This window comes from Procambarus clarkii, chromosome 8, assembly GCF_040958095.1.
Source record: "Procambarus clarkii isolate CNS0578487 chromosome 8, FALCON_Pclarkii_2.0, whole genome shotgun sequence".
Classification (NCBI taxonomy): Eukaryota; Metazoa; Arthropoda; class Malacostraca; order Decapoda; family Cambaridae; genus Procambarus; species Procambarus clarkii.
The window spans coordinates 43357145-43384826 of NC_091157.1; the positions used below are offsets into that span (position 1 = coordinate 43357145).

General features: G+C 45.7%; 1 protein-coding gene across 2 annotated transcripts in view; it reads right to left on the reverse strand.

The window, feature by feature from the left end:
* The window catches only part of LOC138349825 (uncharacterized), a 237692-nt gene that overhangs the window by 41177 nt on the left and 168833 nt on the right, over window positions 1–27682 (reverse strand). For both annotated transcript variants that reach the window (XM_069317760.1, XM_069317753.1), the window contains exon 3: window positions 25508–26818. In XM_069317760.1, the coding sequence (XP_069173861.1) occupies window positions 25508–26002 (495 nt within the window). In that variant the 5' untranslated portion in view covers window positions 26003–26818. The remainder of the gene's footprint in view (window positions 1–25507; window positions 26819–27682) is intronic.

Consider the following 27682-nt stretch of genomic DNA (forward strand, 5'->3'; position numbering starts at 1 on the left):
AATCTCTCACTACAGACTTTGACCTTATTGACCGCAGGTCACATTGTAGATCAACGCCGGCCACCTGGGCGTCATGTTGCATTATCAATCTTCAGTTAGTCATTGTGATGCAATTTGCAATAATAAGTCTAAAATTACAATGACGGCAACACAGTTATCTTGCAACTGTATAGTGTATAGTCACATGTACACAAGTGAAGGTGTATAATGACACTTACACTAGTGTGTAGTGTATAATCATACACAAGTGTGTAGTGTATAATCACACACAAGTGTGTATTGTATAATCATACACAAGTGTGTAGTGTATAATCACACACAAGTGTGTATTGTATAATCATACACAAGTGTGTAGTGTATAATCATACACAAGTGTGTAGTGTATAATCACACACAATTGTGTAGTGTATAATCACACACAAGTGTGTATTGTATAATCACACACAAGTGTGTAGTGTATATAAATATATATACAAGATTATATAAAAAAATCGCTGAATAACACGATATTTATACAAAATTATACACATACATACAAACATCGTTTAAAACCATTTTCTCGAGAGGGTAAGTCTGGTGTGTGGGAGTAAATACTACACACATGACTGGTGTGTGGGAGTAAACACTACATACATGACTGGTGTGTGGGAGTAAACACTACACACATGACTGGTGTGTGGGAGTAAACACTACACACATGACTGGTGTGTGGGAGTAAACACTACACACATGACTGGTGTGTGGGAGTAAACACTACACACATGACTGGTGTGTGGGAGTAAACACAACACACATGACTGGTGTGTGGGAGTAAACACTACACACATGACTGGTGTGTGGGAGAAAACACACACATGGCTGGCGTCTGCCTCTATGTTACCTCGGATACGAAGTACAGTAAAGTCATATTACATAGCGAACTGCTTTGCCGTGTTTCAGCGATAACTGGAATATATAATTAGTATGGATATAACAACTCTAGGGCCTGATTCACGAAAGCACTTACGCAAACACTTACGAACGTGTCCATCTTTTCTCAATATTTGGCGACTTTGTTTCCAATTATTAAACAATTAATGAGCTCCGAAGTACCAGGAGGCTGTTTATAACAATAACAACAGTTGAATGGGAAGTTTTCAAGCTTGTAATCTGTTTAATAAATGTAACCATAGCCGTCAAAGATTGAGGAAAGATGTGCACGTTCGTAAGTGCTTGCGTAAGTTCTTTCGAGAATCTGGCCCCTAGTTATTAGGCCAGAAACCTAATGCGTGTTAGACCCCCAACTAACACATCGGAACCAACGAAAATGACGATATTTCGGTCATTCCCTGACCATTATCGTCTATTTTTTGTTTTGTGTGTGTTTGTTTACCATTTAAAACCTATTTTCTGAAATTGGGATATAGAAAGATCGTATCAAGAGCGATATTTCTTGCCAGTAAGAGAGCCTGTATGATCAGTTCATACAGGCTCTCCAAAGAGATTGTCTCTCTGGAGAGACAATCCAGAGAGATTGGTGTGGCAGAGGGACGTTCAGGCGACGTGTACTTGGAACAGTGATATGATGCCTCGTCGATAACAGTGTACAGGAGAGAAACATTCAGGAGTATCTGAAAGAGGTTTGTGTAAGTTTTGGCAGTGTTTGTCTTGTGTGGTGGAGGGGAAGACGAGGGTGTTAAGTAGTAACAGGAGACACTAAGGTTCACCCTACAGTTTAGACCTATTGTCTTATGTATGACCCTCTGTCCCTCTGACCCTCTGTGTATGTATGAGATATTAAAAATAACTTTTTCAGTGTCAGAGTTGTTAATAGATGGAATGCATTAAGCAGTGATGTAGTGGAGGCTGACTCCATACACAGTTTCAAATGTAGATATGATAGAGCCCGGTAGGCTCCAGAATCTGTAAATCAATTGATTAACAGTTGAGAGGCGGGACCAAAGAACCAAAGCTCAACTGCCCCGCAAGTACATCTAGGTAAGTACATTCACGGACACCATGTGGTGGTGTAGTGGTCTAAAGTGTTTGTTTCGGATTACCCAGAGCACAGGTTCGAATCCTTTTCATAGCTCCTACCGACTTTATTATTGATAAAATAATAAAATGTAATGTGATGTCTTTGTGCAGTCAAGTGTCTCGGTATATATATATATATATATATATATATATATATATATATATATATATATATATATATATATATATATATATATATATATATATATAATATATATATATATATATCAGTGTCAGTACGGTTCACGTGTCATGTATTCTCATATATGAGCATGTATTAATGTCAGTATGTTTCATGCGTGAATATGTATCATCTATCAGCATGTATGAATAAGTTTGGTTCATGTTTCATGTATGTGTTACATGTGAGCACGTGTCACGTGTGTTGGTAAACAATGTGTATCATGTCTCAGTATCTCGTATGTCAATGTATACACGTGTGTCCGTGTTCGTTTAGCGTGCTCTCAATAAATTGTCCGAGTCCAGATAATTGGGTGGTTAAGGAAATGGGGCGGGAACAAAAATTGGCTTGGTCCAGAAATAGGGTAAGTTCAGAAATGGGGGTGGTGCAGAAGTGGAATGGGTCCAAAAATGGGGGATAGATCAAGAAATGTTCTAAGACCAGAAATGGGAGAGGTTCAGAAATAGGGTTTGTCCACAGATAGTGTGGGTACTAAATTGGGCGGATATAGAGACATGTGGTATATCCAGAAATTGGGTACGTCCAGAAATGGGGCGGATCCAGAACAACGTAGTTCCTGAAACTAGGGAAGTCAGATGTTCCACATTTCACTATTTTCTAATTATGGGGAGAAAAAATAATTTGGCAGAACATGTCTAAAAGATTTAATTAAGCTCTATTATGCTCGGCGACTCTGAGGTCAATAGTCAGGAACGAGGTTCTAATTTTGGTGGAACCTGTTTCCACGTCTTCGTCAGGCTCCGCATTGAAGACATAACCAATTGGACCTTGAGAAACCATTCACCAAACTGGAGCATATTTGGCCCTGAAGCTCGCTAACTTTACACTCGTTCTTTCATACAAGATTTGGCAAACACGCTGACTTTTTATGTTCCCTTCGCTGCAAAACAGGTAAATATGTACGTTTAGGATAAGCATTTTGGATACAGCAAACATTTAAAAGTACTATGAATTAATAATTTACAAAGAGATGGATGGATATTCTGAGGAGAGAGAGAGAGAGAGAGAGAGAGAGAGAGAGAGAGAGAGAGAGAGAGAGAGAGAGAGAGAGGAGGAGGAATAGTGTGTGGGAAGGAAAAAAGAGAGAGAGAGAGAGACTGAATGTGTGAAAATAACAGTCCTCTGAGGCTAAGTGGGCTACGTTCTCAAAACACAATACTCTACCGCGGGTTTGAATCCTGTGACATGAAGGCATGTGACATGAAGCATTTTGGCTATCTTTCCTTTCACATGTCATGGCTGTTCGCCTCTCAGTCATTAAATCCTTGGGATTTAGACAGCTGTTGTGGGCCGCATGCTTGGTCAGACAGTAATTGGATTACCAGTTAAGTATAAATGTGCACACATCCACAGTTATACACATGACACACGTATGTACACCCTCAACCAGCGCTGACTGGAAGAGAACTGACTGGGCACCAGTCCTTAACTGTCCATCCTGGCTGTAAACCGAATGGGAAATTGTATTTCAGGGAAAATTGGTAGAGTAAGGCTTAACCTGAGCTGTGAAAGCTGTCTCCCTATAACCTAGAGGCAGAAGTCTGTACTCGCCCGTGCGAAAAGGGAGAAAAAAGGATTGAGCGGGAAGAGTGAGAGGGGGTGAGAGAGAGGGGGGGGGGAAGAGCGAGGGTGTGAGAGTGAGTGAAAAAAAGAGCGCGGAGCTGGTGGCGCGGCTTGGGATAAAGGAGCAAGTGTAAACACCGACAATATTGACCGGGGGTCTGTTTACACCACGACCTGCCAGGGGTCGTGTTCATATATATCCCGGCCTGGGTTAGTGAAGGTGTGTGTGTGTGTGTGTGTGTGTGTGTGTGTGTGTTTGTGTGTGTGTGTGTGTGTGTGTGTGTGTGTGTGTGTGTGTGTGTGTGTGTGTGTGTGTGTGTGTGTGTGTGTGTGTGTGTGTGTATGTGTGTGTGTATGTGTGTGTGTGTACACACCTATTTGTGCTTGCAGCATCGAGCGTTGGCTCTTGGATCCCAGCTTTCTAGACTGTGTAAAATAAATACATGTAAGGTTTAAGGTTAAATAAGGTTGCATGAAGCAATGACTCCTGTTCTTCTCTATCGTACCAAGTTTTAAAGCTATAAATAGTGTTTGCTTCCACAATGTGTCCCTTTAGTTCATTCCATTTTCCCACTACTCTCACGCTAAGGGAAAACTTTCTACCAACTCTGAGTTTCCAGCTTCCACCCATGTCCCCCTTTTCTGTTAGTATTCTGTGTGAAAATTTCGTATATTTCCACTCTGTCAATCACCCTAAGTATTTTGTATGCTGCAATCATATCTCCCCTCTCCCTCCTTTTTTTTCCAACATCGTCAGGTTCAGTTCCTTCAGTCGCTCTTCATATCCCATCCTATACAACTCCGGGACTAGCACCGTCGTTAATTTTTTAACCTTTTCCATTTTTCGAAGGTGTTTTCTTAGGTGGGGAGCTCCATGATGGGGCTGCATACGCTAAGACTGGTCAGTGTAAACCACTTTGTTTGCCTCATTACTTAGCATAGAGTACGCTGCTGTCGTAATCCTATTTATATATGTGCCTCAGGAGCTAGATTTTGTCTTTATCTTTCTCTCCCTTCCTCACTTTCTGTCTTTCTCTCCCTCCCTCACTTTCTGTCTTTCTCTCCCTCCCTCACTTCCTGTCTTTCTCTCCCTCCCTCACTTCCTGTCTTTCTCTCCCTCCCTCACTTCCTGTCTTTCTCTCCCTCCCTCACTTCCTGTCTTTCTCTCCCTCCCTCACTTCCTGTCTATCTCTCCCTCCCTCACTTCCTGTCTATCTCTCCCTCCCTCACTTCCTGTCTTTCTCTCCCTCCCTCACTTCCTGTCTTTCTCTCCCTCCCTCACTTCCTGTCTTTCTCTCCCTCCCTCACTTCCTGTCTTTCTCTCCCTCCCTCACTTCCTGTCTTTCTCTCCCTCCCTCACTTCCTGTCTTTCTCTCCCTCCCTCACTTCCTGTCTATCTCTCCCTCCCTCACTTCCTGTCTATCTCTCCCTCCCTCACTTCCTGTCTTTCTCTCCCTCCCTCACTTCCTGTCTTTTCTTCCCTTCCTAATCTTCCTGTCCACCCTCTCCTTCCCTCCGTCTCAGCATATGTCATAATTTACATCCCCTCTTCTTCCCGAGGGCCTCACCAGCCCTCTTCTTCCCGAGGGCCTGCCTCACCAGCCCTCTTCTTCCCGAGGGCCTCACCAGCCCTCCAACTGAAGGTCACATTCCTCCCACCATTTGTCCCACTCTGGGAAGCAATATTCCATTATTTTTGTTGTCAAGTTTTCATATTTTTTCCTGATAATGGAAGTCGGAGCAGGTTGCTTCTGGCGTCTGGACGGTCACTCTCCAAACCTATTTTGGTGACGGATTCTCTCGCTCGTCTGTTGGCCGGAACAACCGTGGACATCTTCAAGAGAAAACTAGATAGTTTTCTCCAAGGAGTTGCCGGACCAACCGGGCTGTGGTGGGTATGTGGGCCTGCAGAGGGCCGCTCCAAGCAACAGCCTGGTGGACCAAACTCTCACGAGTCAAGGGTGGCCTCGGGCCGGGCTTGGGGTGTAGAAGAACTCCCAGAACCCCATTAATCAGTTGTCATTGTTATTCTGCTTCTCACTGACGTGTCTGGTAGCCGGGTTCTTTTCCATGTGTTACATTGCTTGGTAAGAACACATGAATTGGGGAGTGAGTTAGTGAGTGTGTGAGTGGGTGAGTGCATGAGAGTGAGTTATTGAATGGGTGAGTGCATGAGAGTGAGTTATTGAGTGGGTGAGTGCATGAGAGTGAGGTATTGAGTGGGTGAGTGCATGTGAGTGAGGTATTGAGTGGGGGAGTGCATGTGAGTGAGGTATTGAGTGGGTGAGTGCATGTGAGTGAGGTATTGAGTGGGTGAGTGCATGTGAGTGAGGTATTGAGTGGGTGAGTGCATGTGAGTGAGGTATTGAGTGGGTGAGTGCATGTGAGTGAGGTATTGAGTGGGTGAGTGCATGAGAGTGAGTTATTGAGTGGGTGAGTGCATGTGAGTGAGGTATTGAGTGGGTGAGTGCATGTGAGTGAGGTATTGAGTGGGTGAGTGCATGAGAGTGAGGTATTGAGTGGGTGAGTGCATGAGAGTGAGGTATTGAGTGGGTGAGTGCATGAGAGTGAGGTATTGAGTGGGTGAGTGCATGTGAGTGAGGTATTGAGTGGGTGAGTGCATGTGAGTGAGGTATTGAGTGGGTGAGTGCATGTGAGTGAGGTATTGAGTGGGTGAGTGCATGTGAGTGAGGTATTGAGTGGGTGAGTGCATGTGAGTGAGGTATTGAGTGGGTGAGTGCATGAGTCGGTAAATATAATTCATTTTACTAATTATTTCTCTATTTCTTGTTGTGTGTTGGTGTTGGGGTTATCTTCTTGTGGTAATCTTGAGGTGATTTCGGGGCTTAGCGTCCCCGCGGCCCGGTCGTCGACCAGGCCTCCTCGTTGCTGAACTGGTCAACCAGGCTGCTTGACGCGGCTGCTCGCAGCCTGACGTACGAGTCAAAGCCTGGTTGATCAGGTATCCTTTATGATATCCTTCTATGCTATGATCCTTGCTCAAATGCGTGAAATGCAATTCAAGCGAATGATTGGGGACGGATTCAATCACCGAATTTATGTTATTTGGTGCTAAAAGGCTCCGGATAAAGGTACCCTTAATGATTGGGTACCTTTATCCGGAGCAGGTACCTAATAATTAACCAGAATTAAATGTGGTACTTAGAGAAATGTTAATAGAAAGTCTCTTACTAATATTTGGTTTATTCAATAAACTTACTAATATACAAAGTCAGTTCAATTGTCTACGTCAATCAAGGCTCGCGACAAAGTTATGCAAAAGCATACACAGCAGGAATTGTTCAATCACTCTTATATAGAGTCTCGGTAGCGCAGTCGGATTCGTTCTTGACTTACAATCGAGAATTTCGGGTTCGAATCCCGGGCGGGATAGAAACGGTACGACCACAATTAGCTTTTTCTATTGGGTCTGTACTGATTTTTAAATAAATGTTTCTGTCGTCCAGTAAATGTTCTGTTTTATTAACAAAATCATTGTTGTTCATCACTACGACCACACACGACTGTTGTTCATCACTACGACCACACACGACTGTTGTTCATCACCACGACCACACACGACTGTTGTTCATCACCACGACCACACACGACTGTTGTTCATCACTACGACCACACACGACTGTTGTTCATCACTACGACCACACACGACTGTTGTTCATCACTACGACCACACACGACTGTTGTTCATCTCCACGACCACACACGACTGTTGTTCATCACCACGACCACACACGACTGTTGTTCATCACCACGACCACACACGACTGTTGTTCATCACCACGACCACACACGACTGTTGTTCATCTCCACGACCACACACGACTGTTGTTCATCTCCACGACCACACACGACCATGCACGACTGTTGTTCATCACCACGACCACACACGACTGTTGTTCATCTCCACGACCACACACGACCACACACGACTGTTGTTCATCTCCACGACCACACACGACTGTTGTTCATCACCACGACCACACACGACTGTTGTTCATCTCCACGACCACACACGACTGTTGTTCATCTCCACGACCACACACGACCACACACGACTGTTGTTCATCTCCACGACCACACACGACTGTTGTTCATCACCACGACCACACACGACTGTTGTTCATCACCACGACCACACACGACTGTTGTTCATCTCCACGACCACACACGACCATGCACGACTGTTGTTCATCACCACGACCACACACGACTGTTATTCATCACCACGACCATACACGACTGTTGTTCATCACCACGACCACACACGACTGTTATTCATCACCACGACCACACACGACCATGCACGACTGTTGTTCATCACCACGACCACACACGACTGTTGTTCATCTCCACGACCATGCACGACTGTTGTTCATCTCCACGACCACACACGACTGTTGTTCATCACCACGACCACACACGACTGTTGTTCATCTCCACGACCATGCACGACTGTTGTTCATCACCACGACCACACACGACTGTTGTTCATCTCCACGACCACACACGACTGTTGTTCATCTCCACGACCACACACGACTGTTGTTCATCACCACGACCACACACGACTGTTGTTCATCACCACGACCACACACGACTGTTGTTCATCTCCACGACCACACACGACTGTTGTTCATCACCACGACCACACACGACTGTTGTTCATCTCCACGACCACACACGACTGTTGTTCATCACTACGACCACACACGACTGTTGTTCATCTACACGACCACACACGACTGTTGTTCATCACCACGACCACACACGACTGTTGTTCATCACCACGACCACACACGACTGTTGTTCATCTACACGACCACACACGACTGTTGTTCATCTACACGACCACACACGACTGTTGTTCATCACCACGACCACACACGACCATACACGACTGTTGTTCATCACCACGACCATACACGACTGTTGTTCATCACCACGACCATACACGACTGTTGTTCATCACCACGACCACACACACGACTGTTGTTCATCACCACGACCACACACGACTGTTGTTCATCACCACGACCACACACGACTGTTGTTCATCTCCACGACCACACACGACTGTTGTTCATCTCCACGACCACACACGACTGTTGTTCATCTCCACGACCACACACGACTGTTGTTCATCACTACGACCACACACGACTGTTGTTCATCACTACGACCACACACACGACTGTTGTTCATCACCACGACCACACACGACTGTTGTTCATCACCACGACCACACACGACTGTTGTTCATCACCACGACCACACCACGACCACACACGACTGTTGTTCATCACCACGACCACACACGACCATACACGACTGTTGTTCATCACCACGACCACACACGACTGTTGTTCATTACCACGACCACACACGACTGTTGTTCATCACCACGACCACACACGACTGTTGTTCATCACCACGACCACACACGACTCTTGTTCATCACCACGACCACACCACGACCACACACGACTGTTATTCATCACCACGACCACACACGACTGTTGTTCATCACCACGACCACACACGACCATACACGACTGTTGTTCATCACCACGACCATACACGACTGTTGTTCATCACCACGACCACACACGACTGTTGTTCATCACCACGACCACACACGACTGTTGTTCATCACCACGACCACACCACGACCACACACGACTGTTATTCATCACCACGACCACACACGACTGTTGTTCATCACCACGACCACACACGACCATACACGACTGTTGTTCATCACCACGACCATACACGACTGTTGTTCATCACCACGACCACACACGACTGTTGTTCATCACCACGACCACACACGACTGTTGTTCATCACCACGACCACACCACGACCACACACGACTCTTGTTCATCACCACGACCACACACGACTGTTATTCATCACCACGACCACACCACGACTGTTGTTCATCTCCACGACCATACACGACTGTTGTTCATCACCACGACCACACCACGACCACACACGACTCTTGTTCATCACCACGACCACACACGACTGTTATTCATCACCACGACCACACCACGACTGTTGTTCATCTCCACGACCATACACGACTGTTGTTCATCACCACGACCACACACGACTGTTGTTCATCACCACGACCATACACGACTGTTGTTCATCACCACGACCACACACGACTGTTGTTCATCACCACGACCACACACGACTGTTGTTCATCACCACGACCATACACGACTGTTGTTCATCTCCACGACCACACACGACTGTTGTTCATCACCACGACCACACACGACTGTTGTTCATCACCACGACCATACACGACTGTTGTTCATCTCCACGACCACACACGACTGTTGTTCATCTCCACGACCACACACGACTGTTGTTCATCACCACGACCACACACGACTGTTGTTCATCACCACGACCACACACGACTGTTGTTCATCACCACGACCACACACGACTGTTGTTCATCTCCACGACCACACACGACTGTTGTTCATCACCACGACCACACACGACTGTTGTTCATCACCACGACCATACACGACTGTTGTTCATCACCACGACCACACACGACTGTTGTTCATCACCACGACCACACACGACTGTTGTTCATCTCCACGACCACACACGACTGTTGTTCATCACCACGACCACACACGACTGTTGTTCATCACCACGACCACACACGACTGTTGTTCATCACCACGACCACACACGACTGTTGTTCATCACCACGACCACACACGACTGTTGTTCATCACCACGACCACACACGACTGTTGTTCATCACCACGACCATACACGACTGTTGTTCATCACCACGACCACACACGACTGTTGTTCATCACCACGACCACACACGACTGTTGTTCATCACCACGACCACACACGACTGTTGTTCATCACCACGACCACACACGACTGTTGTTCATCACCACGACCACACACGACTGTTGTTCATCACCACGACCACACACGACTGTTGTTCATCACCACGACCACACACGACTGTTGTTCATCACCACGACCACACACGACTGTTGTTCATCACCACGACCATACACGACTGTTGTTCATCACCACGACCACACACGACTGTTGTTCATCACCACGACCACACACGACTGTTGTTCATCACCACGACCACACACGACTGTTGTTCATCACCACGACCACACACGACTGTTGTTCATCACCACGACCACACACGACTGTTGTTCATCACCACGACCACACACGACTGTTGTTCATCACCACGACCACACCACGACCATACACGACTGTTATTCATCACCACGACCACACCACGACCATACACGACTGTTATTCATCACCACGACCACACCACGACCATACACGACTGTTATTCATCACCACGACCACACCACGACCATACACGACTGTTATTCATCACCACGACCACACCACGACCATACACGACTCACCAACTTTGGTAATATATAAAATGCATCTTTGTTGATGTTTTCAAAAGCTTTAATAAATCTGGACAACTTGGAGCAGCTCAGTTTATTAATGAACAATAGACCATTCCCTTGTATATATTAATATCAACTGAAATGTCACTTTCCTAGATTTTTACTCAACCCGTCCTCGACTCAAGTCCATTCCATCCATCGGTCGACCCCACAGACGCATTCATAAATTCTTACATGCTGTTCATTCAAAACGGGAATTTTCTGAAATATAAATTAATATTATAATATATTAGCATATTGTGCATATATAGGCATAGGTTAGGTTAGGTGTTTAGGTTCTGTTGGCGATTATTTGTATTTGTAGTACGTGGGTGAAGCATTTATAGCGTTGTGGTTCGAACCAAACTCGTCAGTGAAGCACTTGTTCCGGAAGTGTTCGAACGTCATCAGTTGTGAGTCGTGTGTAAACCGTTTTTCATTCATAAACAGCTGGTTTGGCGGGTGGATGGAATCACTTTTGGATCTTTGTTTGGAGGACGGGCTGTTTTACTTCATGTAAAGAACTCACATCTCTATTTGCAGCAGTAAAACTCAGTTTTTACCATAATGTGGTAAATGGTCTTGTTATCCAAGTGTTTATCAGACATGTTAATAAACAAATCCTGGGGCCAGATTCACGAAGCAGTTACGAAAGCATTTACGAACCTGTACATCATTTCTCTATCTTTGGCGGCTTTGTTTACAATTATTAAACAGTTAATGAGCTCCGAAGCACCAGGAGGCTGTTTATAACACAAACAACAGATGACTGGCAAGTTTTCATACTTGTAAACTGCTTAATAAATATAACCAAAGGCGTCAAAGATTGAGGAAAGATGTAGACGTTCGTAAGTACTTGCGTAACTGCTTCGGGAATCCACGTCCTGGTTAGCATGTTTATTTCACTCATTATTGAGAATGAGTCAATCTTATGGTCTGATTTTGTCCTCACGTCCGTCCACGCAGATTTCAAATCGGCGTACCAGTAGTCACTCGTCGGATTAGTCCAATCTTGTGACTCTGATTGGAAATAATAATCCATTATGTAAGAATAATAATTACATGGATAATAATCCATGTAAGAATAGGCAGTCAGTGTGTGTTTATTCGCCCCCCCCCCAACCACCCCCTATCCTGAGGTCGGCCTTACATACACCCCCAGAATGCAACCCCACAATAAGGTGGGTAAATACTGACTTGTGGATGTTTTCTATAATGGAATAGCTCTGCCGTTTTCTATAATGGAATAGCTCTGCCGTTTTCTATAATGAAATAGCTATGCCGTTTTCTATAATGGAATAGCTATGCCGTTTTCTATAATGGAATAGCTATGCCGTTTTCTATAATGGAATAGCTATGCCGTTTTCTATAATGGAATAGCTCTGCCGTTTTCTATAATGGAATAGCTCTGCCGTTTTCTATAATGGAATAGCTCTGCCGTTTTCTATAATGGAATAGCTCTGCCGTTTTCTATAATGAAATAGCTATGCCGTTTTCTATAATGGAATAGCTCTGCCGTTTTCTATAATGGAATAGCTCTGCCGTTTTCTATAATGGAATAGCTCCGCCGTTTTCGAATTCAGTCCAACCAGTAACTTTCAGTATTAATATTATTAAATAGTTTGTGAATGCCGCCTTTCATTTCACCAGAATATATTTTAAAAATTGTTTCGTTTTTAGTACTTTAATCATCTACATTTTATATATAACTTGTTTTGTTTTTTTTATTTTTTGTTTCTTTTTCTAGTACTGATGTATTTGCGTTCACCAGTTAATGATTGATGTCACTGCCGCCGTTTTCTGTTGCCATGTCAGGACGACCCGGGAACACTTGTTATATTTCACAGTTATTTCCTCCCAGTCTATATTTGCCTGTCTGTGAATATGTATACACAGTGTATACATTTTACCCTCTTCTTCTTCTCCCCTTTCCCATCTCTTTCTTCGTTTCATCCCCTCACTCCAGTTATCCTCCTATCCTGCCTCCCCCTTGTACATTGTCCCCTCTCCCCCGCACCTTACCCCTTGTCACCTTCTCTTCCCCCTAGCCCCCCCTCTCCGCCATCTTAACTGTATATACTATCTTCATCACCATAACCATCTACTACTCATTATTTTCATCACTTGTAACCCAGTTGAATTCAGTTCATCATTTACGAGTATATCATGAATATGTGCGGTAAACTCTGCGGAAGTCGCATCCACTTTTCATTTGATAATTCATCCCTGATACCTGCGTGATGGTGTTCTGGGAGTTCTTTTACTCCCCAAGCCCGGCCCGAGGCCAGGTTTCACTTGTGACAGCTTGATCCAACAGGCTGTTGCTTGCAGCGGCCCGCAGGCCCACATATCCACCGCAGCTCGGTTAGTCCGGCACTTCTTGAAGAAAACTATTTAGTTTTTTCTTGAAGATGTCCACGGTTGTTCCGGCAATATTTCTTATGCTCCCTGGGAGGACGTTGAACCACAGCGGACCTCTGATGTTTATACAATGTTCTCTAATTGTGCCTATGGCACCTCTGCTCTTCAATGATTGAGTTCTGCATTTTCTTCCATATCATTCACTCCAGTATGTTGTTATTTTACTGTGTTGATTAGGGACCTGGCCCTCCAGTATTTTCCACGTGTATATTGTTTGATATAATTCCCGTCTCCTTTCTAGTGAGTACATTTGGAGAGCTTAGAGACAATTCCAATAATTTAGGTGTTTTATCGCGTCTATGCGTGCCGTATATGTTCTCTGTATTCCCTCTATTTTAGCAATCTCTCCTGCTCTGAAGGGGGAAGTGAGTACCGAGCAGTACTCAAGACGGGACAACACAAGTGACTTGAAGAGAACAACCATTGTGATGGGATCCCTGGATTTGAAAGTTCTCGTTATCCATCCTATCATTTTTCTGGCTGACGCAATATTTGCTTGGTATGCTCCCTAAACGTTAGGTCGTCGGACATCATTATTCCCAAATCCTTTACATGCTGCTTTTCTACTATGGGCAGATTTGATTGTGTTTAGTAACCTGTATTATGTTTCAAATCCTCATTTTTACCGTACCTGAGTACCTGGAATTTATCACTTTTAAACATCATGTTATTTTCTGCTGCTTAGTTGAAAACTTTATTATTATCTGTTTGTAATTTTTCAATGTCTTCAGCAGAGGTAATTTTCATGCTGATTTTTGTGTCATCTGCAAAAGAAGACACGAAGCTGTGACTTGTATTTTTGTCTATATCTGATAAGAGAATAAAGAACAGTAGCGGTGCAAGGACTGTACCTTGAGGTACAGAGCTTTTTCTGCGCTTGGACTCGATTTTATTTGTTTGACTGTTACTTTTTGTGTTCTGTTCGACAGGAAATTAAGTATCCAGCTTCCTACTTTACCAGTTATTCTCATTGACCTCATTTTGTGTGCCATCACTCCATGATCACATTTGTCGAACGCCTTTGCAAAGTCTGTGTATACAACATCTGCATTATGCTTTCCTCCTAAAGCTTCTGTGATTTTGTCATAGTGGTTGAGTAACTGTGACAGACAGGATCTTCCCGCTCTAAATCCATGTTGTCCTGGGTTGTGTAGCTCATTATTTTCCATAAAACTAGAAATTTGATTCCTATCACTCTTTCAAAAACTTTTATTATGTGGGATGTTAGTGCAACTGGTCTATAATTTTGTGCCAAAGCTTTACTACCTCCCTTGTGCAGAAGAGCTATATCTGCAGATTTAAGTGCTGCTGGTATCTCCCCTGTATCCAGGCTCTTTCTCCATATTACGCTGAGCGCTCGCGCTACTGGTACTTTACATTCCTTTAGTAAGTTGAAATCATACTAAAATGAAAGCGTGGATGTGTTTTCCGCAAAGTTTAACGCACAGATTCATGATATACTCTGAGAGCACAAGTATAAATAGCTATGATTTGTTCAGATCTGAAACCAATGTTTATGGGCAGCACAAACCGTCCACCAGACTGTGCGATACAGTGGTTGCCAGGATCAGGTTGGGTTACCGTTACCTGTGGCAGGTGGCTGCAGGTGACGGATCTCCCAATCCTGAGCACTCCAGGTGCAAACTCTGTGAGCAGGAACTACGGCACGATCTCCCGCACTACATCACTGAATGCCCAGTTATTAGACCATTCAGACCAGTTGGCATGAGGTACCTGCAATTACTTTATTCACTCTTGTTTTCTTGAAGATATCCTCATATTGCACTCAGAGTCTGCCAGTGCAGACTACTTATCACATGCGTCTGTTTGACTAACCATCCTGTGTGATGGGGATTTTTTAGCACCAAGTATCTAGCTTTTTGACACACTGCACTCCTCTTTATATAGTCTAGGGTAGCTGCACAAATGCAGATATACCTAATGTATTAATATAAATATATATATATTTATGTATATATATATATATATATATATATATATATATATATATATATATATATATATATATATATGTATATATATATATATATATATATATATATATATATATATATATATATATATATATATATATATATATATATATATATATATATATAGGGGTACCAATTGGTGCAATTGCAGGGACCCGCATCCTCGAAGAAGAAAACAAAGAACTTTCAGAGAAGATCTTGTGGATTCTGACTGAACACTTTAATCTTTTCTTCTCTTACCACCCCTATTATTTTTTTGTACGTTTTGTTTTGTTTTATTTTCTTTTATTTTATTGCAATGCTGCAGTTTACAGAGAATACACACACATATATATATATATATATATATATATATATATATATATATATATATATATATATATAATAATATAACAATCAGCATTCGAAGACCTCGTCCAGCTCCTCGGAGGTTGGGTGCGTACCCAGGATACAGCACGCATTTCCCCTCTGAACAGCGACACTGAGGCGCTGGAACAGGAAACTGGCCGCTCGCGGGTCTCTAGTTTTCCCAATAAGTTCCTCGCCCACCTCTTTTAAGAACTTAAGTGCACATTTACCCCAGGCGTCCAGAGTCTCAGACCCTATCGGCACGAACCTGTAACAACGTTCTAAGTCTCTGTACTTGTTGATTTTCTGGGTCTCCCTGAAGGTGGCCGCCCCACCTCCCTCCGCTGAGCTGTAAGGTAGATAGGTATCAGCCAATGTAGACCCACACGTGTAATCCCACACGACCTGTTTACCTTCCCTCCATGGCTGCAGGGTGACTCCATCTGGGCGTTTTTGGCTGTTGTCAGGTCTGCACAACTGAGGTTCCCTTTGTGCTGGACACCCAGCTGTAGCCAAACTTCTTATATATATACTCGAAAAGGATGAACTGAATTCAACTGGATTAATTTCAACCGGACTCCCGAGCTCAATAGGCTCAGGAATCTGTACATCAGTTGATTGACGGTTGAGAGGCGGGATCAAAGAGCCAGAACTTAATCCTCGCACGCACAAATAGGTGAATACAACTAGGTGAATACACACGCGTAAATACACACATCATATGGCTATGGTATTAATTGTTACGTGAACATATATCAAGTATATTTTCCAAAATATTAAATATAAAAGCTAGTTGTCAGATAGTTTCAGACATACTATATATACCACATCTCCCGCTCTCAACTACTGCAGCACATTGGTATCTGTACTATAAGAGGGACGTATGCCGTGAGTCTATATGTTCCTGGATCCTTTCTCAACACGCGCCCGAAGGCAACCCAAGGACCCATAACCCACCCCTTGCCCCAGCACCCACTACACTCCCCAAGAGACCCACTTCTCTCTCGTTCCAGGACCCACCACCCTCGTTCCAGGACCCACCACTCTCGTTCCAGGACCCACCCCTCTCGTTCCGGGTCCCACCACCCTCGATCCAAAACCCACCAAACTCGTTCCTGGGGCCCACCACCCTCCTTCCAGGACCCACCACTCTCGTTCCAGGACCCACCACTCTTGTTCCAGGACCCACCACTCTCGTTCCAGGACCCACCACTCTCGTTCCAGGACCCACCCCTCTCGTTCCGGGTCCCACCACCCTCGATCCAAAACCCACCAAACTCGTTCCTGGGGCCCACCACCCTCCTTCCAGGACCCACCACTCTCGTTCCAGGACCCACCACTCTTGTTCCAGGACCCACCACTCTCGTTCCAGGACCCACCACCCTCGTTCCAGGACCCACCACCCTCGTTCCAGGCCCCACCACCCTCGTTCCAGGACCCACCACCCTCGTTCCAGGCCCTCTCCGGTAATCCCCAAACCACACAGGATTTCTCTGCACAGCATCTTGTAACATTATCTCTCCGCCCGTCTCCCTTCCTCCCTTCTCAGTCTTGCGTCTCCTGGTTCCTTATTATCGTCTTCTCTTTTCTCCTACGCCAGAATATCATTGTTTATACATCTGATTTCCTGCTGCTTCCAAAAGTATGTCTGAGACCTACGGTAATAGTCGCTTCTCCAATGTCTTCCCGGATCTCATCTTTTAAATTCCTTCCATTTTCTCTTTTCCCTCATTTGTGTTCTTCACCCTTCTTTAAAATTCGCTTTCTGTGCAGTAACTTGCTTCGAGGGTTGCGTGTTCCCCCCCTCTCTCTCTCTCTCTCTCTCTCTCTCTCTCTCTCTCTCTCTCTCTCTCTCTCTCTCTCTCTCTCTCTCTCTCTCTCTCTCTCTCTCTCTCCCCGCCCTCCTCCATCATGGACATACCCCGTCTACATATTTTCGTTCTTCGTTCTCACATCAAGTAGTTTGTTTTCGGTTTGAAGGATTTTTTCTGATGCTTTTTTTTGTGATCTTCAGCGTGTGACATCGTGGCCCCTGGTGGCCCTCTCTGTGTGCTCTAGCCCTAAGCCTAGGGGCCCTTCTCTCGCTCCCTCCCCCCCTTCCCTCTTGCTTCCTTGCCCTTCCTTCCTTTCTCTCGCTCTCTTCTGCTCCCTCCCCTTCCCTCCTGCTCCATCACCGTCAATGAGAACTATAGATTTATTCGTTCCCGTTCTCTTTGGTCGCCATTTGTCTTCTGTTCCCGCCTCCACTTCTTCACTGCTCCTGGTGACTGTTCCCGCCTCCACTTCTTCATGGCTCCTGGTGACTGTTCCAGCCTCCACTTCTTCACTGCTCCTGGTGACTGTTCCAGCCTCCACTTCTTCATGGCTCCTGGTGACTGTTCCCGCCTCCACTTCTTCATGGCTCCTGGTGACTGTTCCAGCCTCCACTTCTTCACTGCTCCTGGTGACTGTTCCAGCCTCCACTTCTTCATGGCTCCTGGTGACTGCTCCCGCCTCCACTTCTTCATGGCGCCTGGTGACTGTTCCAGCCTCCACTTCTTCATGGCTCCTGTTGACTGTTCCAGCCTCCACTTCTTCATGGCTCCTGGTGACTGTTCCCGCTTCCACTTCTTCATGGCTCCTGGTGACTGTTCCCGCCTCCACTTCTTCATGGCTCCTGGTGACTGTTCCCGCCTCCACTTCTTCATGGCTCCTGGTGACTGTTCCCGCCTCCACTTCTTCATGGCTCCTGGTGACTGTTCCTGCCTCCACTTCTTCATGGCTCCTGGTGACTGTTCCCGCCTCCACTTCTTCATGGCTCCTGGTGACTGTTCCAGCCTCCACTTCTTCATGGCTCCAAGTGACTGTTCCCGCCTCCACTTCTTCATGGCTCCTGGTGACTGTTCCAGCCTCCACTTCCTCACTGCTCCTGGTGACTGTTCCAGCCTCCACTTCTTCACTGCTCCTAGTGACTGTTCCAGCCTCCACTTCTTCATGTCCGTTGTGACACAAGTAAATATGAATAATCGAGAGAGTGCTGCCCCCAAATACGAGGGTTGCGAAAGCTATGATGAGGTGTATGAATGGGCTATGTATGGAGGCTGGTATGGTGAACAGATGAAGCAATACTTCGACGCCAGTATATGCTAAATTCACTAAGAGCTTCAGCAATTATGAGAATCTAGGAAGATTCAATGACCTGTGTTGCCTGGAGGCAAATTGCCACACACGAGTCATGACAAGCTTCGGCGCAATGAGAAGTTGTTTGAGATTGACCAGAGAAAGAAATATCTCAGATGTGGGGGAAAGACGACGATGGAGGTTATCTTGAGGTTATCTTGAGATGATTTTGGGGCTTAGCGTCCCCGTGGCCCAGTCCTCGACCAGGCCTCCTTTTTTGTTACACATCCCCTGGAAGCAGCCCGAAGCAGATGTCTAACTCCCAGGTACCTATTTACTGCAAGGTGAACAGGTCATCAGAGTGAAAGAAACTCTGCCCATTTGTTTCCGCCTCCACCGGGGATCGAACCCGGAACCATAGGACTACAATTCCCGAGCGCTGTCCACTCAGGGAGAGCTAAGGTCTCTCCTAATATGACACAAGAAGGCTGAGTCACTCCTAATATGACACAAGAAGGCCGGGCCCTCCTAATATGACACAAGAAGGCCGGGCCCTCCTAATATGACACAAGAAGGCTGGGCCCCTCCTAATATGACACAAGAAGGCTGGGCCCCTCCTAATATGACACAGGAAGGCTGGGCCCCTCCTAATATGACACAGGAAGGCTGGGCCCCTCCTAATATGACACAGGAAGGCTGGGCCCCCTCCTAATATGACACAAGAAGGCCGGGCCCTCCTAATATGACACAGGAAGGCTGGGGCCCTTCTAATATGACACAGGAAGGCTGGGCCCCCTCCTAATATGACACAAGAAGGCCGGGCCCTCCTAATATGACACAAGAAGGCTGAGCCCCTCCTAATATGACACAGGAATGCTGGGGCCCTCCTAATATGACACAGGAATGCTGGGGCCCTCCTAATATGACACAGGAAGGCTGGGCCCCTCCTAATATGACACAGGAAGGCTGGGCCCCCTCCTAATATGACACAGGAAGGCTGGCCCCCCCCTAATATGACACAGGAAGGCTGGGCCCCCTCCTAATATGACACAAGAAGGCCGGGCCCTCCTAATATGACACAGGAAGGCTGGGGCCCTCCTAATATGACACAGGAAGGCTGGGGCCCTCCTAATATGACACAAGAAGGCCGGGCCCTCCTAATATGACACAAGAAGGCTGGGCCCCTCCTATTATGATACAAGAAGGCTGGGCCCCTCCTATTATGATACAAGAAGGCTGGGGCCCTCTTAATATGACACAGGAAGGCTGGGGCCCTCTTAATATGACACAGGAAGGTGATGGCCCTCTTAATATGACAGAGAACTGCTGAGCGCCTCATGAAAAAGGTTGACGAGGCCGGCCATGTATTAAGCAATATTCCCTGGATATGTTACGCACTTTCCCGTTAGAGAAGTTACAATTATTTATATATAATTATATTTCAACGAAGCTCTGTTATATCCCTGATAGTCTGTAATATATGCTGTGTTTTCCTATGTAAATGACTTTGGGCAGCGACTCTGTATTGTGTATTTACTGAATGAACTGGGTGTATTACACTATAGTGCAGACGACGAGTCACAATAACCTTGGTTTGAAGATATGAGAACTAAACAACACACTAGAAGCTGAAGGGACGACGACGTTTCGGTCCCTCTTGGACCATTCTCAAGTCGATTGTCACAATCTACTTGATAATGGTCCAGGAGGGACCATTATCAAGTAGATTGGTTATCTCCTCATCTCATCGCCTCATTATCTCCTCATTTTCTGGTGTGTAGTTTAGTGCTCATTACACTATAGTGATTGTGTTCAGCTGTGTAGCCAACCCTTATTAATGAACACTTTATTTACTGCACAAGTCTTTTCATTCATCTCTCTTCTGTTCATTCATTAGCAATATATTGTTCAGCTCTGTCATCCCGTACTGATAAGACCCATAATATGAATATAAGTTAACTTCTTGAGGTTATCTTGAGATGATTTCGGGGCTTTAGTGTCCCCGCGGCCCGGTCCTCGACCAGGCCTCCTTTTTGTTACATATCCCCAGGAAGCAGCCCATAGCAGCTGTCTAACTCCCAGGTACCTATTTACTGCTAGGTAAACAAGTGCACCAGGGTGAAAGAAACTCTGCCCATTTGTTTCCGCCTTCACTGGGGATCGAACCCGGAACCTTAGGAACTTAGGAATAACCCGGAACCCGGAACCTCGAATTTAGGAATATGAATCCGGAGCGCTGTCCACTTAGCCGTCAGGCCCCTGTTGTCAAGGCCTGTAATACCAAACATTCTCCATTTATCGTGTGTTTGGGTTTATGGCACGGCACTTTCCTCGGTAATCTTACGTGCTCCACACGACAAATCTTTCTTCGGTCAAAACATTAACATCTTGTTAATAAGTATGAGACCACCTTCCAAGAATTGGCCTCATACTTGTTTACAAAAAGTTCTTCAGTATATTGTAACAAGATAAAATAGGAAGATTAAATACGTCACAATGACACAGGAAGTCAAACATGACATTTCCTGTGGATGAAATTTCCTCCAGAGATGACATTTCCTGTGGCGCTGTGGTACGACATTCGCTCCGCCACCGAGTTTTATTTTTCTCCTGGGGTTCAGACCCCTGGCTAAGGAAGACTGACTGTTCGTCCCTGTTCGCCCAGTAACAGTTGACAATCTGGAATCATATCGCCTGGCGGGTTCCAGGGAGACCTTGTTCGCTATCAACTGTTGGAAGGGAACATTAGATATCGTGTTTTCTGCCTCTGTACCCAGAAGCCGGTCGGCCGAGCGGACAACACGCTGGACTTGTGATCCTGTGGTCCCGGGTGAGAAACAATGGGCAGAGTTTCTTTCACCCTATACCCCTGTTACCTAGCAATAAATTAGGTACCTGGGTGTTAGTCAGCTGTCACGGGCTGCTTCCTGGGGGTGGAGGCCTGGTTGAGGACCGGGCCGCGGGGACACTAAAGCCCCGAAATCATCTCAAGATAACCTCAAGAGAAGGGTAAACGATGAAAAACAAAAATGGAACAAGTTATCACTTAAGCAAGTGTAGCTGTAACACCCTCATATAATATTTGGAAGCTCTCGTTTCCACATATTACTTGGAGGCCCATAGACCTCTGGGGGTAGATTCACGGAACAGTTACGCAAGCACTTACGAACTTGTCCATCTTTCCTCAATCTTTGGCGACTTTGTTTACAATTATTAAATAGTTAATGAGCTCCGAAGCACCAGGAGGCTGTTTATAAGAATAACAACAGTTGATTGGTAAGTTTCATGCTTGTAAACTATTTAATAAATGTAACCAAAGCCGTCAAAGATTCAGGAAAGATGTACACGTTCGTAAATACTTGCGTAATTGCTTCGTGAATCTGGGTCCTGGTCAATAGAAGGTGTAATCAACCTGGTGTAATCAACCTGGTGTAATCAACCTGGTGTAATCAACCTGGTGTAAACAACCTGGTGTAAGCAACCTGGTGTAATCTACCTGGTGTAAACAACCTGGTGTAAACAACCTGGTGTAAACAACCTGGTGTAAACAACCTGGTGTAAGCAACCTGGTGTAATCAACCTGATGTAAGCAACCTGGTGTAAGCAACCTGGTGTAAACAACCTGGTGTAAGCAACCTGGTGTAATCAACCTGATGTAAGCAACCTGGTGTAAGCAACCTGGTGTAATCAACCTGGTGTAATCAACCTGGTGTAAACAACCTGGTGTAATCAACCTGGTGTAAACAACCTGGTGTAAACAACCTGGTGTAAACAACCTGGTGTAATCAACCTGGTGTAAGCAACCTGGTGTAAGCAACCTGGTGTAAACAACCTGGTGTAAACAACCTGGTGTAAACAACCTGGTGTAAGCAACCTGGTGTAATCAACCTGGTGTAAGCAACCTGGTGTAAGCAACCTGGTGTAAACAACCTGGTGTAAACAACCTGGTGTAAACAACCTGGTGTAAGCAACCTGGTGTAATCAACCTGGTGTAAGCAACCTGGTGTAAGCAACCTGGTGTAAACAACCTGGTGTAAACAACCTGGTGTAAACAACCTGGTGTAAGTAACCTGGTGTAATCAACCTGGTGTAAACAACCTGGTGTAATCAACCTGGTGTAAACAACCTGGTGTAATCAACCTGGTGTAATCAACCTGGTGTAAACAACCTGGTGTAATCAACCTGGTGTAAACAACCTGGTGTAATCAACCTGGTGTAATCAACCTGGTGTAATCAACCTGGTATAATCAACCTGGTGTAAACAACCTGGTGTAATCAACCTGGTGTAAACAACCTGGTGTAATCAACCTGGTGTAATCAACCTGGTATAATCAACCTGGTGTAAACAACCTGGTGTAATCAACCTGTAGAAGGTTCCTGGCTCGGAAGAAGGTGTAAACAACTTTTATACCTCAACTTTATATTAATAACGTTATTGAAGAAGTACGGCGTAACTGCGGGTCGGGAGGCCTGGCACCTGTAGCAGCCACTGGCACCTGTAGCAGCCACTGGCACCTGTAGCAGCCACTGGCACCTGTAGCAGCCACTGGCACCTGTAGCAGCCACTGGCACCTCCAACACGTTCTAAAACAACAAACGTTTCCCAGACATATATTCTGATAATTGTAAACAAATATATTTAGAACACTGGTACGACATTCTGAACAAAACTAAACAAAATAGATGCTTAGCCACGTAGTGGAGCACAACCCTGTTCAGTTTTTAAGGCAGAGATTACGAAGTATCAGGAAGCACTAGTGTATGACACTGACACTTATGAAGCATCAGGAAGCACTAGTGTATGACACTGACACTTATGAAGCATCAGGAAGCACTAGTGTATGACACTGACACTTATGAAGCATCAGGAAGCACTAGTGTATGACACTGACACTTATAAAGTATCAGGAAGCACTAGTGTATGACACTGACACTTATGAAGCATCAGGAAGCACTAGTGTATGACACTGACACTTATAAAGTATCAGGAAGCACTAGTGTATGACACTGACACTTATGAAGCATCAGGAAGCACTAGTGTATGACACTGACACTTATAAAGTATCAGAAAGCACTTGTGTATGACACTGACACTTATGAAGCATCAGGAAGCACTAATGTATGACACTGACACTTATGAAGCATCAGGAAGCACTAATGTATGACACTGACACTTATGAAGCATCAGGAAGCACTAGTGTATGACACTGACACTTATGAAGCATCAGGAAGCACTAATGTATGACACTGACACTTATGAAGCATCAGGAAGCACTAGTGTATGACACTGACACTTATGAAGCATCAGGAAGCACTAATGTATGACACTGACACTTATGAAGCATCAGGAAGCACTAGTGTATGACACTGACACTTATGAAGCTTCAGGAAGCACTAGTGTATGACACTGACACTTATGAAGCATCAGGAAGCACTAGTGTATGACACTGACACTTATGAAGCATCATGAAGCACTAGTGTATGACACTGACACTTATAAAGTATCAGGAAGCACTTGTGTTTGACACTGGCACTTATGAAGCATCAGGAAGCACTAGTGTTTGACACTGGCACTTATGAAGCATCAGGAAGCACTAGTGTATGACACTGACACTTATGAAGCATCAGGAAGCACTAGTGTATGACACTGACACTTATGAAGCATCAGGAAGCACTAATGTATGACACTGACACTTATGAAGCACCAGGAAGCACTAGTGTATGACACTGACACTTATGAAGCATCAGGAAGCACTAATGTATGACACTGACACTTATGAAGCATCAGGAAGCACTAGTGTATGACACTGACACTTATGAAGCATCAGGAAGCACTAGTGTATGACACTGACACTTATGAAGCATCAGGAAGCACTAGTGTATGACACTGACACTTATGAATCATCAGGAAGCACTAGTGTATGACACTGGCACTTATGAAGCATCAGGAAGCACGAGTGTATGACACTGACACATTTACAAGCACGAAGGATCGTGTGATACCAGCTGCCGGCTAATAAATTGCATTTCATTATGAACTTGCTGAGTTCTTAAACTGAAAGACATGGATGTGTATCCGTTTATTCTGAGGAATCCCTCATGTTCATATTCTATAAATTCTGATTTATATAACAAAGAATGAACGAGATAGAATAATACGGTAACACGAGCAGGTGGAAGTGGAAAGGGTTACACGAGCAGGTGGAAGTGGAAAGGGTTACACGAGTAGGTGGAAGTGGAAAGGGTTACACGAGCAGGTGGAAGTGGAAAGGGTTACACGAGCAGGTGGAAGTAGAAAGGGTTACACGAGCAGGTGGAAAACAAGTGTTTACGACGGAACGGAAAAAGTGTTACTGACCTGATGGGGAAGTGTTGCTCTGACAACTTTGGTGGCCTTCCGCCAGCTGATGTAGCCCTGGGGAAGGCGCGGAGGGCAACCCCCTTCCTTGTCCTCCTCCCCCAGGGGTAGATCCCCAAGGGGAGGCATGTCGTCATCGTCGTCGGTGATATCTTCACTCTTATCGTACATTAAACCACGATCGTAAGTGTCTTGGGTTCCTGAGGCCCCAGAGGCCCCCCGAGACCCCTCCTGCAACTGCTTGCCTATGAGAGGAGTGCTCATCTTGGGCACGGCTACCTTGGGGCTCTCTAACGCCGGGACCTCCATACCCTGGGGAGTTACTGGGGAAGACTCCAGGGCACGAGCAAGCTCCAAGGAGGGAGAAAAAGGCGGGATTATACGTCTCTGCATTTGGCTGCTTTCTGCTGTCTCTTGGGAGAGCGTTGCGTGAGTTCTAACTCTGAGCAGCAGCAGCAGCAGGAGGGCCGCTCTGCAGGGAGGCTTGGCATGCATGGTGTTTGGTATCTATAGCAGAAACACAGGCAGGCAAGGAGGGTCGGGGTCTCCGTGGATCATGGAGCAACACCCGTCACTTGGTCCACTCTCCACCGTGGGAAGGTCACATTATATTATCAAGAAAGTGTTGCTACAATTAAATGCTCACCTTTACCATATTTGTTCAGTTACTCGAATATTTGTTCTTTGTTCTTTGGTACTTAAAAAAATATTTAAATATATATGTATAAATATCTATAGGTTTGGGTTCACGTGTGTGTGTGTGTGTGTGTGTGTGTGTGTGTGTGTGTGTGTGTGTGTGTGTGCGCCGGGATGATAACACTAATAGTCACTCACAAGTCAGGCATCCTCACTAATTAACAAGGTAACAAATTTTGATGCAGAAACAGATGATCGTCTGCCGGAGACTCACAGACCAGCTGTCGTCTCACAGATCAGCTGTCGTCTCACAGATCAGCTGTCGTCTCACAGATCAGCTGTCGTCTCACAGATCAACTGTCGTCTCACAGATCACCTGTCGTCTCACAGATCACCTGGCGTCTCACAGACCACCTGGCGTCTCACAGATCACCTGGCGTCTCACAGACCACCTGGCGTCTCACAGACCACCTGGCGTCTCACAGACCACCTGGCGTCTCACAGACCACCTGGCGTCTCACAGACCACCTGACGTCTCACAGACCACCTGGCGTCTCACAGACCACCTGGCGTCTCACAGACCACCTGGCGTCTCAGACCAGCTGTTACGTTCGACAGCCAGTTGACCGCCACCTGCGTCATCCCGGAGTGAAGGATGAGGGAGCCAGCCTGAACCTGTAAGAAAAAGAGCGCTGAATACTCATGTCTGACAAGCAACAATGAAAGTTTACTAATATTAACGTGCAACAGATGTAATGCATTACGTATCACTCTTAAATGAGAATACTTACAAGTACTTGAACTTAACACTTCGTGTCTCAGAAGAACTTACTAGTACTTGAACTCAGTTACTTAAATACTACACTTTTTCAAGGAACAAAATTACTTTGAGAGAAAGTTGTTTCTTCTTTAGTGTGGTTAGTTGTTAATTGGAGTGGCATGTTGTGGGGATAGAGGTAAAGTTGGGGGTGGGGGGGTGGCTTGATTTGGGGGTGGAGGTTGAGGCAGGGATAGGGTTGAGAGAGAGTGGTGGGGAAGGAGGTTGATCTAAAGCAAAGAGGTTATCTTGTGGGGGAAGGGTGGGTGAACTGCTCTTCCCACACGAGTGGGTGGGTGAGACAATCTCCCCCACACGAGTGGATGGGTGAGACAATCTCCCCCGCACGAGTGGGTGTCTGAGACAGTCTCTCCCACACGAGTGAGTGGCTGAGACAGTCTCTCCCACACGAGTGAGTGGCTGAGACAGTCTCTCCCACACGAGTGAGTGGCTGAGACAGTCTCTCCCACACGAGTGAGTGGCTGAGACAGTCTCTTCCACACGAGTGAGTGGCTGAGAGTCTCCCCCACACGAGTGAGTGGCTGAGACAGTCTCCCCCACACGAGTGGGTGGCTGAGATAGCCTCCCCCATACAAGTGGGTGGCTGAGATAGCCTCCCCAACACAAGTGGGTGGCTGAGACAGCCTCCCCCACACGAGTGGGTGGCTGAGACAGTCTCCCCCACACAAGTGGGTGGCTGAGACAGCCTCCCCCACACGAGT